The sequence below is a fragment of the Cyprinus carpio genome, chromosome B13, assembly GCF_018340385.1.
Source record: "Cyprinus carpio isolate SPL01 chromosome B13, ASM1834038v1, whole genome shotgun sequence".
Lineage (NCBI taxonomy): Eukaryota > Metazoa > Chordata > Actinopteri > Cypriniformes > Cyprinidae > Cyprinus > Cyprinus carpio.
Window position 1 is genome coordinate 22,121,932 of NC_056609.1, and position 19,854 is coordinate 22,141,785.

The 19,854-nt window shown below is 36.2% G+C and overlaps 2 protein-coding genes across 2 annotated transcripts in view; one reads left to right on the forward strand and one right to left on the reverse strand.

Moving 5' to 3' along the window:
* The window catches only part of tasp1 (taspase, threonine aspartase, 1), a 55,047-nt gene extending 38,466 nt beyond the window's left edge, over positions 1–16,581 (forward strand). Inside the window, exon 14 of the mRNA XM_042737292.1 lies at positions 15,702–16,581. Coding sequence (XP_042593226.1) covers positions 15,702–15,779 — 78 coding nt within the window. The 3' untranslated portion in view covers positions 15,780–16,581. The remainder of the gene's footprint in view (positions 1–15,701) is intronic.
* LOC109064972 (isthmin-1) lies at positions 1,013–18,426 on the reverse strand. The gene is made up of 6 exons (XM_042737290.1): positions 17,324–18,426; positions 8,737–8,952; positions 5,617–5,896; positions 3,339–3,482; positions 3,131–3,220; positions 1,013–2,145 (listed from the first exon to the last, which is right to left on the reverse strand). The coding sequence occupies exons 1-6, from the start codon at positions 17,450–17,452 to the stop codon at positions 1,628–1,630; spliced, it is 1,377 nt and encodes a 458-aa protein (XP_042593224.1). The 5' UTR covers positions 17,453–18,426; the 3' UTR covers positions 1,013–1,627.
* Between the last annotated feature and the right edge of the window lie 1,428 nt (positions 18,427–19,854).

Sequence of the window (19,854 nt, forward strand, 5' to 3'; positions counted from 1 at the left end):
TCAGTAAGAATGCTGAACACTGCAGAAGTCAGTGAATGTATCAAACATGTATCAAAGATTCCACAGATATATTGCTTGCCGTAATTGTTTTCAGTACTGATAATAATTTGAAATGTTTCTTGAGCATCAAATCAGCATATTAGAATGATTTCTGAAGGATCATGTGACACTGAAGATTGGAGTAATGACTGCTGAAAATCCAGCTTTGAAAAATATATGAAAATGGAAAAGGTATTTTAAATTGTAATAACATTTCATAATAATTCTGGTTTTACTGTATTTTTGATAAAAAATAAATAATCAAATAAAAAATTAAAAGTTTCTTATTTGGTGAGCATGAGAAACCTTTTTCAAATAGGTCTTGCCGACCCCAAGCTTGGATCAGAAATTAACGTTTAATGAAAAATTAAAATATGCATTGCTAAATAAAATTTTTGCTTTTCTTGTGGAATAATGGTTTATATATATATATAATATATATATATATATATTATATATATATATATATATATATATATATATATATATATATATATATATATACACAAAACAAGATCTATTTGTTTGGCATTATGTCACTGAACAGGTCATTGTTGCTCATGTTGACCTAGGATTGGTCCAACACAAAACCGTGAAAACATCATTGATAGAAACATCTGAAGGGATGTTCTGAGGTTTCAGCTTTGGCTCTAAGAATGTGGCCCTCTATTCATGTGATTGCATGATCATAGTCAGAGAAATTACTGAGGAATTTAAGAATATAAGCGAGCTTGCAAAAAAGAATTTGAGCCCCATTTAATGGGAGGGAAGAATATTCTGCATCAGACATCAAAAGCGGAGCTTAGGCCTGTTTCTGGATAGAGCTTATAGGAGTCTTGTGGAATGGCTTAAAGTGTTTAATATCTGAGGACGGATCTTATTTGATTGTGATACATGGAGAAAGACCCTTTGACCTCAACAGGTCCTATGGAATCATCTTCTGTGAATTTAACACACTGAGAGTCAGCGACAATTGACATTTACTGTGACGTGGACTATTTATTTAGCACTCAAAATGTGTCCATACATCTATATGCACAAACCCCTACCATCGACACATAACTATGACTCAATAAATACTTTGCAAAGATTATGTAGGGCTGTTTTGCTTTTAGCAAAAAAGGAAAAGAGATACAACAGGACATAATATAGGAATTCTGTCAAATATATGCATGTTTACACAGGAACCTGAATATTGTATCCGATATCCTTATATCTGTCCAAGAATCCTGAGGTGAGGGTTTCCAACTGCATGTTGGCCATAATACAAGCATGCAAAAACACATGAAACTCTCGCTGTCAGCTAATCATTGGTGGGGTGATTCCTGATATGACTTCCCTTTAGTTTTCCCTTTTACTCCTTATAAAAAATCTGTTAGCCCAAGTAATACAGATAAACAATACAAAGAGAACCACGATGAGTTACTTGGTATTATTCTTTCCGTAAAAACACTCCAACCAGAGGTTCTGAGAGAAACCATATGAAGATGTTCTGTGCTTGTTGTTTGCTGTGCCGTCTGTTTTTCATAGCAAGTCCTGTTCAAACACACAGCCAGTTTTCAAAACGAGTTCATAGCATCATCTCAGCTCAGAACTCTCTGGCCTCCTCAAACTGTTTGTAGTAGTCCTCATCCTGAGGGTTCTCTGCACATTTCTGTCCGTTATTGGGAGGTCGAGCCTGGTTGTAGCGGCTCCAGTCGCCTTTGCAGATGATCCATGGTAGGATGTCCACTTTGTAGTGCAGGTCTGCGGAGAACTCGGTGCTGATGAGGTTGGGTGTTCCGGCCCCTTTGCCTCGGGTGATGAGCTTCATGCTGTCGTCATAGCAGCAGTGCTGGGCCGCCAGCGTGGTGGATTCCAGCGTGAGCATGGAGCGGATGCAATAGCGAGCGGTGGGTTTGTAGATCTCCAGCTTCTCCTTTGGTCCGCTGGCGTCCTTCCAGCGGAAGTTGCGTTTTGTGGTGGCGTCATGGACGTCTGCGGTGCTGTAGGCCACCTCGGTTGGGTATGAGCAGGGGCAGCTAGGTAGGTCACTGGCCACTTTGCTCATGTATTTCTTGAGGAACTCGCTCTTGCAGTTCATCCAACGCTCGCAGCTGTCTGTATCTGGGGAGGAGTAACCAACATCATAATCAGAATCACACAATTTTTCAATATGTGAAAAATGTACACGTTTCCTGTCTTTAAAAACTATTAAAAGGAATTTTTATTTTTCATAAGGAAATATTGGTAACACTTCAGTATAGGAAACAATTCTCACTGTTAACTAGTTGCTTTTAGCATGCCAATTATTATCATATTGGCTGTTTATTAGTACTTATAAAGCACATATTCTGCATGAACATATTCTACATCCCTTATCCTACCCAACACCTAAACTTAACAACTACCTTACTAAGCAGTAATTAGGAGTTTGAGGCAAAAGTCATAAATAACAGTTAAATAAAGTGTGACTGAAATATTTGGAAAAACTACAGTAATTGACTGAATATTAAATAAATGAAAATAAATATAATAAAATAAAGTAGTCTTCTTAAATTCAACATAACACAGTAAGTCACAAGTTGTATGTGTTTAGTTCACTAAAAAGAACTTGTTCATAGGAGTCATTTGAACAGGAAATGAACCACATTAGTCACGCTTGGTTTTGACTGACTTAAAACAGCACATGAAATTATTCTGATTCGTGAATGAACCTATCTTATAAGTCAAAACCATACAATACAACTAGTGAGGTCAGATTCATGAATGAATTAGTTGTGCTGTTTGGTTTTGATTCACTAAAAGAACTGACTCTTAAGACTCATTTGTTCAGGAATTAGACTACATTAGTCGAGATAGTAGTGGTTGTTGTGGTATGTAAGCAACATTTACCAATTTTACCTATTTACCAATATATGTTTTCCTATATTTACAATAGTAAGCTAGTAGGGTTTTACTGGGGTATTAGAAAGCTGGTCTGTATTCCTGTTTCTCTGCCTGAATATGGTACAATATAGAGTAAAAAGAGTACCATTATAGAGTTAGGAGCTTGTTTTGCTTGCTTTTTAGTGACCAGTCAACCAGGTGGTGTAAATTACAAATAACTTACCAACTCCAAAGAGTTCTGTTGCATTGAAGTCTTCAGTGCCGGCAAGAAGACTGACTTCTGTCGCTGCCGTCCTGAAAGCGTCTTCAATCCCTGTACATAAGAAAGTGGTTTACTCAGTGCCATTCATTTCAAAGATGGTCTTTTTGGCAGCATACAGGAGTTTGCTTGTATGGCCTTCAAAGGATGGTCCAAGGAAAGGCTTTCTTACCTGGACAGCTGGGCATGTCACATGTGCGTGACTCTGTGGCTGTGCAGGCGTAGCCGCATGACCTGGTCCGCTTCTGGTTGCCATTTCCACAGGATACGCTGCATGGCGACCAACCACTCCAGTCACCATCACCATCTATGTAGTCTATAATAGAGTGAAAAAAATATATTTATTTCACACATTCACTGGCACTTGAGTGCTATGACATGATTTCAAGCACAGGTTGTGTTGTGCTACTGTCCCACTGAGCAGATTCTGATTCAGACCGTATGTTTCAAATACCTGAGGCGCTCAAACTCGGCCTGCTGGCCTATACCATTAGCATACTTCTCTAATTGGCTCATACACATGGGAGTGGGTGAATGAATGAGCCAAGTCTGCATACTTAAGCCAACTTCCAACTGCTTTTTAAACAACATACAAGTACTACTCTTACATTTCTGATTCAGTGATGAGGGGCAACCAAAACAGTAGCTGAAGTATTAAGGTGGAGTATTTTAGAAATTCTAAAATGTCGTTTTCTGACATTCCCATAATTTTATGGCCTTCAATACAGTTTTATATCCTTACAATGGGCGTTTACAGTTGATCTGCTGGGCACAAAAACATCTGCTCTTGCTGGATTAACATGAAACCAACCTAAGATTTTCTGTTTAGAAATGAAAGATAATTTCTAAATTTAAGTAAATCAAAGCTGAAATTTTAATAATAACAATGTATTTGTTTAACATTATTTATTAGTATTGTTATTATTATTATTATTAATCTAATAAGTTTAAGCTCTAAAATGTATCAATTGTGGCAAGGAAAATTCTTTAGACGATGATGATTATTATAATTATTATTAATCTAATAATAAAAAAGTTTTTGCTCTAAAATATATAAATTGTGGCTATGAAATACTTTACAAAAATATTACTATTATTATTATTACCATCAGTCTAATAATAAGTATATCTTCTAAAATATATAAAATGTCTAGAAAAATGCATTACATTTTTTTTTTACAAAATTATTATTATTATTATTATTATAAATTATATATTGTTAATGTCAGTTTTGTAAAGAAATTATTTTTTTTTTTATTTGTATGAATAATTTATTTGTTATATTTTTTTTATATATTATTATTATTATTATTATAGTTTTTTTTTTTTTTTTTTTTATTTAAAATAATGTAATAATTTATAATAAATAGTTTTTAATATTTCTTATAATTGTTATATTTCTGTTAATATTTTCTTTCTTTCTTTCTTTCTTTCTTTCTTTCTTTCTTTCTTTCTTTCTTTCTTTCTTTCTTTCTTTTTTCTCTTTCTCAGCTCAATTAGATAATGAAAGAAAAGCAGGCAAACCAAGGGTGTATACTTTGAAAAAGCTAAATTGTAAGGAAGTTTTGATTTGTTTAACATTTCTTTTGGTCATTACACAATTTCAAACTTTTCTGGTAGTGTATACGCACACACACACACACACACACACACACACACACACACACACACACACACACACACACACACACACACCAAGCAAGCAACCACAATCTTTATCCTCTGCCCCTGATGAGAGAAAAACAAAGACCTTTGGTCTTAAAAAGACAACATTACTTTCATCGCTGTCAAGCTGCATGGTCACAGTCGAGTGCAGGCCAACTCACAGGCAACAACATGTCTGAACCCACACGAGCCACAGCTCCCCACACACCGCTAATGGAAACGAATAAGCCAATCAAAAGCAGATACGGCAAACCCTCAGGAATGAGTCACAGCCACAACAGACCGCGTGTTAGTCATGAGGAAAATTTATATGGAGAATTTTTAACTTCGATTCAGTATTACCTTAACACATGGATCAAAGAGAGTTCCTCTAGAGCAAAAGGGTTTAGGCAAGTGGTGACAGGGTAAGAATGCGTTTGACAGGAAGTGCAGTCTCTGACAGCAACACGCATTCACTCATTTAACTCCACTTTACCAAAAGAGACAGAAAGAGAGCTATTAGACCAGAGGAACAGATGCTCTGGATTCTCTCTCTCCTGCTTTGATGTTCAGGAGTGTTTTCTGTCACGGAGACAGACTCTGCCACACAGGAATCTCTCCTGCAGGAAGCAATCTACAATCACAGACTCTGTAAGAAGCACTGTCCATGTTATAGTGACAGCGTAAATCATCTGACGAGCAAATTACAGATTCCTCAGATCACCTCACGGCGGAGCCATATTTATGCTTTGCAGAGCCTTTCATTAAAACAATAACTCTGTAACACACGCTCGTCTGTAACGTACCATATTCGGTCTGGGATCTGCTTCCTGTGCCAGCAGACCCTCTTCGCTCCCAGTCTCCGAGCGGTTTGAGGAAGTTGCTGTCCTCCGTGTTGCTCTCGTAGGGGTAATCCTGTTCGTCAGGACCCTTCGGGGTGGACACGGAGGATGAGGAGGAGGACGAGGAAGATGAACGCTGCCACCAGTTCCTCCAGTTAGGAGCTGCCCAGCCAGGCTTGTTTTCTTTGCGTAGTCCCTTCTCTGGCTCCGAACCTTCCAGGCTGTCCACCACTTCTATGGTAACCTAAAGATTTTAAAGGATACTATCATTAGTAGAGTTTACTGAGGCAAACATCACTTATTATTGCTCATCCTCGAGGTTAGGGATTTAATATCTCAAATATATACCTATAATATAAATTATATATACATAGATACTTAACCCTAAAATCGGGTCATAAAGATTTTTTTAAATAAATAAATGAATTATTTTATTCAGTAAGGACGCAAAAAATGATCAAAAATAATAGTAAAGATATTGGTAGTGTCACAAAATGTTTTTATTTTCTTTTGAACTTTCTGTTCATCAAAGAATCCTGTAAAAGAATTCAAAAATATTAAGCAGCGCAACTGTTTTCAACATTGATAATAATAATTCTTGAGCACAAAATCAGTATATTAGAGAATGATTTCTGAAGGATTACATGACATTGAAAACTGTAGTAATGGCTGGTGTAAATTCAGCTTTTTTAATATATTAAAATAGAGAAAGATATTTTATATTGCAAAAATATTTCAAAATATTAATACTTTTTTACTATATTTTTGATATGTTTGATAGTATTTCTTATAATTTTTCACAAATATAAATATAATTTTGAAGTAAATATGTCATTTATGTATACTTTTAATTCAAATGCACACTACTGTTCAAGTGTTCAAATATAAATTCAAATTATTTTAATACAAATAAGTATATTTCAAATTATATCAGTTATATCTATTAAATAAGTTATTCATATTTATTTATTTATGGTTACACTTTTTGATAGTCCATTTTAGACATTCTACTAGCTATAAGTAACTTTGCAACTACATGTCAACCAATTCTCATTGATTTGCAACTACATGTCTACTAACTCTCAGAGTAGTCTTAGGTTTAGGGTTAGTAAAATAAGTTGACATATACTTGCAATTTTTCTCATAGTCAGAATGTTGTATACTGTGGATCTATCAAAAACAGTGTTAGAAGATATTAAGCAGACTGTCTACTAATACTTTAATGACTGCTAGTTGACATGTAGTTGCAAAGTTACTTACTGTAAGTACAATGTCTAAAGTGGACTATCAAAATAAAGTGTTACCTTATTTATTAACATGATGTATGATAGTAATATGGAAGTACCATTTGATACCATCATGCCTCCAACAATTTCCTTTTGTAAGAAACATTTCAAAACAGTAATTTCATGCTGTGCTATAAAACTAAACCAAACACTGCAGTCTGCAGCGGTCCCTTTTATTACAATTCTAATTTGTTTACTTGCACATGTTGAGAATAATCATACAGATCAAGAATGTTTGTTGTACTGAGAAAGGGTTTTTGTGGAACATCAAACAGTGAGGGGTAGTGTGATCTTGTGGAGGTCCAGATGGACTTTGGCTTAGGTCATGGTCATGCTCCGTGACTCGTTCTGAGACGCTGCCATTCTGCAGTGACACCCCCACCCCACCCCACCAGTAACACATGTGCCTCTCAGATTAGGGCAAGGGGTGGGCTTCCCCTCTCTAGCCTCTCTTTCTCTCGCTCTCTCCACCTAAACATCAAGTTCAAAGGGCCTCCCAGCCTCCTTAAGACCATGAAAGCCAGATGATGCTTTGGATCAAAGATACCCATGCCCACACACCCCCCCCGAGCCACAAACGCACACACATTCACCGCCATCTTAAGACACTGATACACTTTATCCTTTCTGCCATTCTTGGTCAGAATTCACGTTTTTCCTTCTGATGGAGCCCTGGTGGATTAGTTGGTGGCCGGTGCTGTACGGGTGTGTGTGGTTACTAAGCCTAAGCTAGGTGAATGTTAGAGGTTGTGTGTGTGTGTATGTGCGTGTGTAAAGATAGAGAGAGAGAAAGCGGGGATACCAAAAGGCTCCCTTCTTGAAAAGAAGTGTTGATGTGCATCAAGGCTTTCTGCCACTTTCTGTTTGCCAAGATTTAACTTTATGTGCTTGGTCAGCCATGTCTCCTTTAAAAGTCTTTGTGTTTGTGCACAGCAAAAAAAAAAAATATATATATTTTTATTAATCATTGTTGTCTTATACAAAAATCTAAACATAAAAACTAGATAAATTTATTTGAGATTATATATAAGCTTATTAGTTATTAATAAACAGTTAAAAATTCTTTGCCAATTGGGTAGGAAAAATATCTAACAAATGTAACTCATTCCTGTGGCGGTTATGCTGAATTTTCAGCAGCCATTACTCCAGTCTTCAGTGTCACATGATCCTTCAGAAATCATTCTAATATGATGATTTGGTTATCAATTTTTATCAGCTGTGCTCAATTATCAATGTTGAAAACAGTTGTGCTGCTTAATATTTTGTGGAGAAAAAAAATCAGGATTCTTTGATGAATTGAAAGAAAAAGAGAAAAATTTTTATGTGTTTTTTGTGTTTTTTGTTTAATGTGTCTTTTCTGAATAAAAGTATTGAATACTTAAATACTTGGCATTGTATCACAGTTTACGTTAAAAATATTATGCAGCAAATGTTTCCAACATTGCTAATAAGAAATGTTTCTTGAGCAAATCAGCATATTAGAGTGATTTCTGAATGATCGTGACACTGAAGACAGGAGTAATGGTTTCAACTTTGCCATCACAGAAATTCATTAACATTTATTAACAGAATAACATTATTTTAAATTGCACTAATATTTCACAATATTACTGTTTTTACTGTATTTTGACCAAGACCAAGACAAAATATACAATGACTACACAATGTGTTAATTTATTGTGTTAAGAAAAACCATATTATGCATGCATATTACATATTATATTATATGTGACACTAATGAGCATTACAAGTGATTTGGTAAATGTAAAAAACACATTGGTTCTGAGCATCTTCCTACCTGAATGTTGGGGTTTTGCCCATTTATATCAGCTTTGGAAAGATCAGGGAAGTTCTGCAGGTCCAGCAGAAAAGCTCCAGGTCCGTCTCTCTGCAGGCTGCCCCCTGTCCCTTGATTCTGAACCCAGGGCTGAGACGCTGAAATATGAGGCACTCGGGACTTTCTGTCACCCGGCCCCAACTGAACGGAGGAGCTGCTTTCTGCATTGACATTATTCTGCATAAAACAATAAACCGTGGAAAATATTAGATTGGTGGTTCTCAGTACCTATTAAAAGTCTGTTTTTAAATGGTTACTGCACCCCAAAATAAAAATGTTGTCATTAATCACTTACCCCCATGTCGTTCCAAACCCGTAAAAGCTTAGTTCCTCTTTGGAACACAATTTAAGATATTTTGGATGAAAACCGAGAGGTTTGTGACTGTCCCATTGACTGTTAAGTAAATTACACTGTCAAGGTCCAGAAAAGTATGAACGACATCGTCAGAATTGTCCATCTGCCATCAGTGGTTCAACCATAACGTTATGAAGAATACGACGAGAATACTTTTTTATGTGAAGAAAACAAAAATAACGACTTTATTTAACAATTTGTCTCCTCTGTGTCTCACTGCATCATTTTGGAGAATATCCGCTGAACGCAAACTGCGTACGCTATTCTGTGTCAGCCGTGACACAAGGATACATTTTCTACGTGTATTTACGTCTTGATTTGAATGAAAACAGCGCATCCTTCCAGCGCAGCTGACACAGTAGAGTGTACACAGTTTGCGTTCAGCGGATATTCTCCAAAATGGCACTACGGTGATGTGGAGAGACACAGAGGAGACGAATTGTTGAATAATGTCATTATTTTTGACGAGCCGAATCAGACAATTGTATTTACACTGCAATAAATATGGGCCTATCTGTTTCCACTAAATATAGCTAAAAGATGTTCATCAGCAAAACTGCATACATTTAATTTTATTTGAATTGTTTAAAACAATTGAAATACTATTTGGCCTGTGTAAAAGAATGAGATCAACTCTGTTCTAAAATATATTTGAGAACAACTTTAAACCATTTTGTTTTTATGGATATTTTCATATATTTATTATAAAACATAACAAGGATACTGGATAATTTTTAGCAATAAAAATTAATGTGTATGGCACAAATGGCATTATAGTCCCCATCTCATAGTTCCTTGGTAATGTCTTGGTGTTAAACATGTGGTGGGAATAAGCAAGGAATGATATGCAGATGAGGTTATGCATAGTAAAACTAGCTGTTGTAAGCTCCATATATGGTTATTTTAGGGAGGAGACGAGGTGGAAATGCTCATACGCACAATCGTCCCCTGAATGGGATTTATAAAGGGATTTTTACACAGGTTCTGGCGTACGCATGGTTTTATAAATCTGAAAACGTTTGTGCATACACAAAATCTAGCTTTTGTGCTTACGTACACTTTTAGGATGAAATCTACGGAGAGTTTTATAAATGAGACCTCTGGACCTTACAAGTGTAATTTACTTGGCAGTTAATGGGACAGTCACAAGCCCCGTGGTTTTCATCCAAAATATCTTAAATTGTGTTCCGAAGATGAACAAAGCTTTTACAGGTTTGGAACGACATGGGGGTAAGTGATTAATGACTGAATTTTCATTTTGGGGTGGGGTATCCCTTATTTTTAACACACTAACTACATATGCAAGTTGCATTTTATTGTTTGCATTTAGCATAGTTTAGCATAGTCACAAACCTGTGACCCATTTTTTGTGACCCACCAGTATCCTCACAGATATTCAAGGACTTGAATCATTCTGAAGAATGATAAATGTCAAAACAAACCGCTCAGAGTGAATCATCCCTCTGTATACAATTCTTTGTTGTCACAGATTAAAAAAATGAATCTCAATTATCAGCTTGTTTCCACCCGGACCTTGGGAGACATTCTCCAATTGATGTTAGACTCAGTGTAGAAGTTTATTTACACTGTGTAACTTCCCACCAAGAAAAAAACAATGTACAGATGGGAGTGGTTAAAAGTGGCTTAGGGTCACAAGCAGGAGTGCCCAATGGGTGAATGAATGGAATGGTGCTCCCTAGCTAGTCATCGATGTTCATTAGTTGCTCTAGATGTTTGATAAGATTGTCCATAAGCTGAGTTTTGACCTTGTAGACCATTGTGGCAACCTGGTTGGTGCTTGTAGACAACCTCACAAACCATCTGCAATGTTCTAATCTGGTTTCTCCAGGAAAGATTGTTCAACGAATTTGTTCAGAAAGTTAACTAACAGGAAAACCAGTGACTTCATGATATAAATGTGGATAATCGACAATGATCAGAAATGCCTTAAAAAAGTTGACCCAAACATCATCATCTTTTTCTTTCCACCTGAAAGGTGCGATTGCAACCTAGACATCTTTAACACCTCTTTAACCAGCCATATGTTCAAGAAAGAGACCTTAAAGTCAGAGATCAAGGGAAACAAATACTGGTTTCATCCAGCTCAGCCCAGAACTGTTTGTTTACACTGAGAGAGATTAGAGACATTAGCAGCTCCACTCACTCAATCTCACCTCAAATGGCCTAATTACCCACAGGTGCTACATTGCTCCTTATCACCCCATAATATAAACATACACCCCAGAGACTTGCTTGAGAGAGTACCATGACAATAGCCCACCATTTAAAGCCTACTGAGGGACAATTCACAAAAAAGCCCCATGAATTAGATTACTGAACAAAATCTGACCAGGTCACTTAAAGGGATTGAATAAATGTTAAATTCAATGTTTTATTAATATTTTTTAAAAATATTAATAAAATGCTGTTTCAAATCCCCCTTTTTTTGGTCAGTTCTGGTTACTTGAGCTAGTGTATTGCTTCTGAAAACCTTTGGATCATAAGGACTGCAGTCATGATACTTTTATTGTTATTTTATTGTTATTCCTTATCTTAGTAAGGAAATAAACACTATTGTTCAAAAGTTTGGGGTCAGTAAGATTTTTTTGAATGATTTTGAAATAATTGTTGTGCTCCTGTGCTTACTAAGGCTGCATTTATTTAAATAAAAAATATACAGTATTACTGTTATTATGATATTTTTATATTAAAACATTTATTATAAAATTTGTTTTATATAAATAATGTGAAATATTATTGAAAAAAAGAAAAAAAAAACCTTCTATTTGAATACATTAAAATGTAACTTATTCCTGTGATGGCAAAGCTACATTTTCAGTAATCATAACTCCTGTCTTCAGTGTTACATGATTCTTCAGAAATCTGTTTTGGTGCTTAAGAAACATTTCTTATTATTATCAATGTTGAAAACAGTTGTGCTACGTAATATTTTTGTGGAAAATGTGATACATTTTTCAGAATTCTTGAATTAACAGAAAGTTCAAAAGAATTTTTGCATTTATTTATTTTATTAATTTATTATTTTTATTGTTTAGTCATTTATTTATTATTTTAGTAAGATTATAAATATTTAGAATTTATAAATGTCACTTTGGATCAATTTATTGTGTCCTTCCTAATATATATATAAATATATATATATATATATATATATATATATATATATATATATATATATATATACACAGTGTATATATACAGTGTATATATATATATATATATATATATATATTATATATATATATATATATATATATATATAGTGCATTACTAGTTACTAATTACATCTTCAACAGTGTAATTAGATTACTGTACAAATTACTCTCTCCAAAAAGTATTTAATTACTTATTACTAAATACTTTCTAAATCCTATATGAACCTCGACCAGTTAATGATACGTGAAACATGAAACGGTTCATTAAATTCGTTCAAATAAATAATAAATAACTACATAAATTATTCTGGTCACACATTAGATGAACTAACTATTAACTATGGCTTTAGCCTCAATATACTACTTATTACTACTTATTAATACATAGTAAAGTAGTTGTTAAGTTTAAGAATTGGGTAGGATTAAGGATTTAGAATAAGGTATTGCAGAATAAGATATTAATATGTTTTTTAAGTAATAATAAACAGCCAATATCCCAGCAATTTTAATGCTAATAACAAACTAGTTAATATTGAGAATTGGACACTAAAGTGTTATCAATATTCTTACTAACGCACCAAAGTATTTAAAGTGAGAAGAGTACATAAAAAGCATGCATTTTAAGGTTAGACTTTAAATTCCTATGTTAAATCCACTGTGTTGTATATAAATGTTCTACAGTCTATACACAGTATTGAGTTCAATTACATAAGAAGTAACTGTAATTAAAATACAGAAAAAATAAGAGTAATACCTTACTTTACTTTTTCAAGGGAAATGTAATTAAATTACAGTAGTTAATTACACCCAACACTGTGTATGCATATATAGGCTATATATATATATATATATATATATATATATATATATATATATATATATATATATATGTGTGTGTGTATATATATATATATATATATACATACACACACAAACACACACACAAAGCAACAGTAAATCATGACTGATTTTTAATTATTGGGTGAACTAATCTTTACAATTGGCAAAATAAATGCAGTAAAAACAGATGATATTGACCCCATGACCTCTGTTTTGTTTCATATCTGCAGCCACCTGTCTCAGCAGAGTCTGAAAACAAAACTACTGTCTGTTTATGAAGTAAAAAATGTTGTTTAGTTATTTTGAAGGGATGTTAAAGCATGGCTTCTGTCTTCCCTCAACAGAGGAGTTCTGGTTGCAGTCCTGCCATGTTCTACTCTAGAAATAGATATAAAACGGAGCCCATATGGAAAAATTGTTGTGCGCCTCGCTGGCTGACAAAAAAAAAAAAAAAAAAAAAAAAAAAATTAAATGCTTTTCCCTGTCAAAGTGCGATGTAATTGTTTTCCCTTAAGACTGCCAAGGCATGTGTTTGCTGTCACATACACACATAGGGGGCAATTACTCCACAATTGGACAGCTATAAGTAGCTTGTAATCATGCATACTGAGCTAGACAATAAGATCAAAGGGTACCATCAATCTTTTGTCTCTTTCCTCCCTATTTTTCACTCAAGCCATTTTGTTTGACTGACTGAGTGCTGTGTAAAGCTGTAGTGTAGAATGCATTTTGCTTCAGGTAAAGAGAACAAACATTGTCCAAGATGTTTTGGCAAAGCTATTCTGAAACAGTTGTTTTCCAGTTGTTAAAGTGGTTAAACTATAGTAAAGCTACATGAGTATGTGGATGTTAAATAATGAACAATATACTATTAGGAGTTTAATAGCATGATGGTAATGCAATAAAGGGACAGTTCAACCAAAAATGAAAATTTAATGTTTATCTGCTTACCCCCAGGGCATCCAAGATGTAGGTGACTTTGTTTCTTCAGTAAAACACAAACTGAGATTGTGAACTCAAACCGTTGCAGTCTTTCAGTCGTATAATGTAAGTGGATGGGAATCACGGCTTTGAGAGTCATAAAACATACACAAACAAAACCAAATGAAACCCTGTGGCTCGTGACAATACATTGATGTGTAAAGACACAAAACGATCAGTTTGTGCAAAAAAATGAACAGTATTTATGTTGTTTTTTTACCTCTGATTTTCACTGCAATGTCTGAACTGTCCTGAGCGCATTCGTGTCTTCTTCTTCAGCCTGCGTGTGAGGCGTCTTCTCCTTCTTGCTTTACGGCGGATTGCAGACATTACCACCACCTATCTCTCAAATGGACCATTGACACTCTATCTGTAATCTCAATTAGGAGTGTCAGTGGTCCACTTGAGAGATAGGTGGCGGTAATGCACTTATAAGTCTGCAATCCACTGTAAAGCAATCACATCAATGTATTGTCACGAGCCGCAGGGTTTCATTTCAACAAAATCGCATTCAAAATCGCAGGCGATTCATTGTCTATTATGAACACGATTTTGTATAGCTTGTCAGTGAACTATGGCTCTGTGTAGTAAATGCCACTGAAAGCACGTGCTGGAGCAGCTTTACTGATGAGATGCGCATAAAAATCACATTAAATTTTTTGCACAGCCCTACCACCCACTTCGATTATACGACTGACAAACTGCAACGGTTTGAGTTAAGAATCTCCGTTTCTGTTCAACTGAAGAAACAAAGTCACCTACATCTTGGATGCCCTGGGGGTAAACTTCATATTTTCATTTTTGGGTGAACTACCCCTTTAAGGGCTGGTTCTAAGATAGTCAGAATCATTGATGTAATATTGTCATGTTTGACAGCAAATAAACATTAAGAAACTTAAAAAAAAACTTGCAAAGATGTCAGAGTAAACTTGGCATAACAACAGCGAAGGACCCCCTAATCGCCTGTCAATCCATTTTCCTGCTAAAACCAGGCTTTTGACCTTTGCAATTTGAACACGGCTTTTGTCCAGCTGAAAAATATGAAAAATTCTAGAAAATCCAAGATATATCAGATTACTCAAGATTAATTTGGTGTAAATGAGGCTGTGAACAACTGTTAGATACCCATTACAGTTCCTACAAAAAACTTACAAAGACATTACACACCATTCTTCAAACTGTATGGGTTTCTAACTAGGAAAACAGACACAAGGGTGACATACAGACGCCCCTGTCACATTTCTGACTACTTCCACCTCCTGCTTCCTCTTCATTCCCTTTGCTTAAGGAGCATGACAGCAATTCAATTAGAAGCCTCTCAGGGGGTCTTCCCAGGAGACTGGACAGGAAATGAATGCTACACAAAGTGCAAAAGGCCTTTCAATGCAACACCTATATCAAGTAGTAAAATGTTAGTTTTTCTGACATTATCTGAGGAAATACGCAACTTCTTGTAGTCTGGAAAATTAGTTACCCCAATTTTCATGACATTGTGAATCCTATAGATTAATTCATAAAAAAAAGAGAGGAGAGAGAGAAAAAAAGGTAATAATCAATGATGTTTATGTTTACAGGTTTGTAGGTGCTGGTGGTTCACTTACTGCATCTGTGCATTAAGTTCTTCAAGATCAGAAACTGCCAGTGAGGCTTAACTGGCCATCACCAGGCTCTTCTGCCTCCAACCCTCACTGCTACCCCCAACTCTCCTCAAACCCGGCGATGTTTGACACATTCTATGTACATTCCAGACATATTTCCAACAGCCGTGTATGTCATAAACGTGTTCCCAGAAAAGTGAGTTCTGTCCCAAGACTCTCCGTACAAAAACCACAGACTTGACCTCCAGGGCTAAACTGTAAAGACTCACTCGGGATTCACTCACTTCCTTTAGCAGCCACTAACTGTAGTTAAACCAGTAACAGACTGTTCAAATTCAAACTTATAGCTTTCAGCTTCTGAAAATCCAAACTGCTGTTGGAGAACTACATAATAAAGGAGATATCATTTAACTGTTCAGCTGAATCACATTGCTGCTGCTTTTCCCTTTACAAGAGAGCCACCATAGTGGATAAACACACATTCATCATGGTGTTGTGCCAACGTTTGCAGACTGACAAAGGCATCTCGGTGTCATGCTAAAAATACATCAAAAAGCCAGCCGCAGGGGTTTTAATGAACCCAACAAAGCCCTGTTGATCTCAAACCCTTCTTGACCCCTTGGTCCGGTCTCTGGGAGCATTGCACTTGCTCCGTAAACAGATGGCAGAACACTTTTAGCTGAAATCAGCACAGACTCATTAAAGGCAGGTCTAATCTCGGCTAACGGCACTAAAGGACAGTCTAAACTGAGAATGTATTCTGTAGCCCTGAAAGTCACCCTGCTTTATTTTAATGTTGTGCACCAATGTGTTGAACACATAGAGTCTATATTTGTCTTTCCTTTATTATTATTATTATTATTATTATTATATATTTTTTTTCTTCATATAAATCTTAGAAAATGCATGGTTTGAAGCAAGAACATATTAACAGGATACTTGAGTGACACTGATGAACCAGTGGTGATAAATGATAGCCTGCGGCTACTCAACTAGAGAGAAAGAGAAATCTCTGACCCTGGCTAAACCCCAGCTCAGTTTGAATGCTGTCAAAACTACCTTACTAGATACAAAACTAAATAAATCTGTGCAACATTACAAATAATGATGTTATGGTTGTTTTACCATTGCAGTATGTATGCATATTTTATTCATGTCTATCTGTCTGTCTGTCTATCTGTCTGTCTGTCTGTCTGTCTATCTATCTATCTATCTATCTATCTATCTATCTATCTATCTATCTATCTATCTATTTACTGTAATGCACATAAACAATAAATAAATAATAAAAAGTCCAGATAAAGTCACGTCAACCCACAGTCAAATGAAATATATTCTCAATGACAACAAAATAGATTTTATTTTCTTTGAGTGTTTTCTTTTGCCATATGACTTTTTCTTGAAATTTCCCCCACAAATTCTCATTATGGTAAGGGAAAAAATAAAATAAAAAATGATAAAAGTAAACAAACAAATATATAATTGTTATGATTAAAAAATCTAAATGGTCTTACAATTAATTTTCTTGAAGCAAAAATAAAACTTCTTTGATTTTTGGAGAAAAAAAAATGATGTGGACGCGTTTTCATAAAACTCACCTCCGCCACCTGCTCCGAGCTCACAGTGGCATTTCCGTGCTGCAGCGGGCTGCTCCGCAATACCGTGATGTGTAACGTCAGGAGAAGGAGTCCCAACAGCAACAGCAGCTCCGCCGCCAGCCGCACCATCCTCTTCACTCGAGCACTCTTAGGACCCTGCGCCGCTGCTGCTGCCGGGCTTCCGCTGCCGCCTCCTGCCGCTGCAGACACTCCGATCTCCGGATCCGCCGCGGACGAGGAGCCGCAACACCACTGCGGAGCCACCTCGGGGTCCAGAAGAGCAATACTCACGGGAAAAAGAGTAACTGGCTAGAAATTATCTCAAAGAAGCCCAATCACTCCACGTCTGAAAACTGATCAGATCAATGAGGGATCTATAGCTCCTGATCTTAAGAATTTTATAATCCCGATGTCCAAAAAGAACTTGAATTACCTTTAAAAAGCAAGAAAGTAAGTCCCACAAACTCCAAAGCTGTGTCATTCCATTGAGCATCAGTATAAAATGCAAAAGTAGATTAGCCTATATGTTGAGATAAAAAGTTTTACTTCTTCATTGAGGAAATACTGGGGTTTACTTGTGCGCAGGTAAATCAGGTACATTGGCACAAGAACACAATTCTGAGAACCTGCAGCATGCTTCTTGTTTTAAAATAAAAATAAAACAAAACGACAAAGTCTCCAGTTCAAACCACTTCAAATCCTCGTGGTCTGTCCATCACGTCTAATATAAAATTTCGGGTACATTGTTGCGCTCCGGTGCATTGCGCAAAGTGCTGTCATCCTCTCCAAATGCCACTGTGTCTTCAAGGATTACGTGTAGTTCACTATAAGACCATCTTCAGTGTGATAAAGATCTAAAGTTCCTCCTCTGACTAACTCATTTGAGCTCTGTTCAGGGTGTATGAGGTGCTCTTGCGCAAGAGTATCCACACACACCTTCTGCGTAAAAGCGCGCTGTCAAATAACACACGACACCCCAGCTCAAGACTAGTGTGTGTCCGTGTGTGTTCCCTTCTGTCGTTGTGTGTCTTTAGTCCAGCACAAACACAGTCAAACTCGTGCCCACGAAGCCTTTGGTGTTTTTATATCCCCCTCTTCTTTTGGTTTGCCGTCACCTCCCCTCCCCACCGATTTAACCCTTCGTGTCCCATTACACTAGTGCACTCATCAGCTGAACACGTACTAAACGTCTTTATCTGCCCTATGTTGATTTACTGTGACAATTTTGAAAATCCATTCAACTGATAACAAGTTTAATGTAAAAATAAAAAGCTTGGAATCTATGGAGGACACAATTCACAAAAAAAAAAAAAAAAAAAAAAAAAAAAAAAATTAAGGCAATTTTGAGCAAACTCTTTAATATTAATATTAATAAATGCTGCTAGATAAAACATGCATTTTGAAATTAGAGCTCTAACTCAAAACCTGCTCAACTCTAAATCATTTCTTCTAAATACTTGAGTGATTTAAGAGTGATTAATTCAATTTAAAACACTAATTAAAAGTGATTAATGGGTCAGTTTGTAAAGTCCTATTGGCTTTGCCTTTGTTTGAGTGATTATAGTGCTAATGAACTTATTGTAGATTCTATGTTGAAAGGTGATGCAACAATATTAGGCTTTCTTTACCTCCTCCAAATTTCACACTTTCAGGAATGTGAGGACAGAGGGGACGAAGTGCGTCATGATTTGCATTTGTTTGTTCTTCATGGGTCGTCTGAGAGCCCACATCAAAAAAGTGCGACAAATGTTGTAGCTCTCGTCCTGAACTTGTGTATTGCGTGGTTCAAAGGGGTCTGTGTTTTTTCAAGAATACTTGAACTTTGAAAGATGTTTGTTTGGACTGTCTACCTTCTGATTAAGCGTACAAATCTGCATCGATGAAAAGGTGGTATGCAGAGCTAAAGTTTTGTACACTTCACATCTCTGTAACATTTCAAAATGATCTCATTTAGTGCTGTTGAGCAAGAAGTAAAAGGGAGAGGAATCTGGCAGGGCTCAGAATAGAGTGGCACACAGTCTTGTGAGTTTCAAAGGGCGGATGAGCCAATTCATGGGGCCCCTCTGCTGATGGTCAATGCTTAGACAGATGTTTTCTTGGAGCAGCACATTGCTGTGTTGGTAGCAAAGGAGATGGAAGGAGACTTGACATCTGTTCTCCAGACCGGCTAGACCCTCTGACACACAGGGTGGGGGTAAACTGATGGAGAGAGGCCCATCCTGTTGCGTGTACATGTGTATTTGTGCTCTTCTGCTGAAATGTGTGTCCGTCCTTGATTTTCCTATAAACAAGGATTTTTTCCCAAGTTGCGCTGTTAGAATTCCAAAATGTCAATAATCAAAGAATGAGTCTGGGTTTACGTACCTTGCAGAAGTGATAGCTTATGAGTCATCCTCTGCAAGGTTCAGATTTTTCAGCTGCTGACCCAAATCTTTTACGACTACATCACACCACCTTAAAGACAAAAGTGAAGGCAGGATGTCTTCACACCAGGGTCAGATAACCTAGGCTTGGGGTAAAAAAAAATGTCA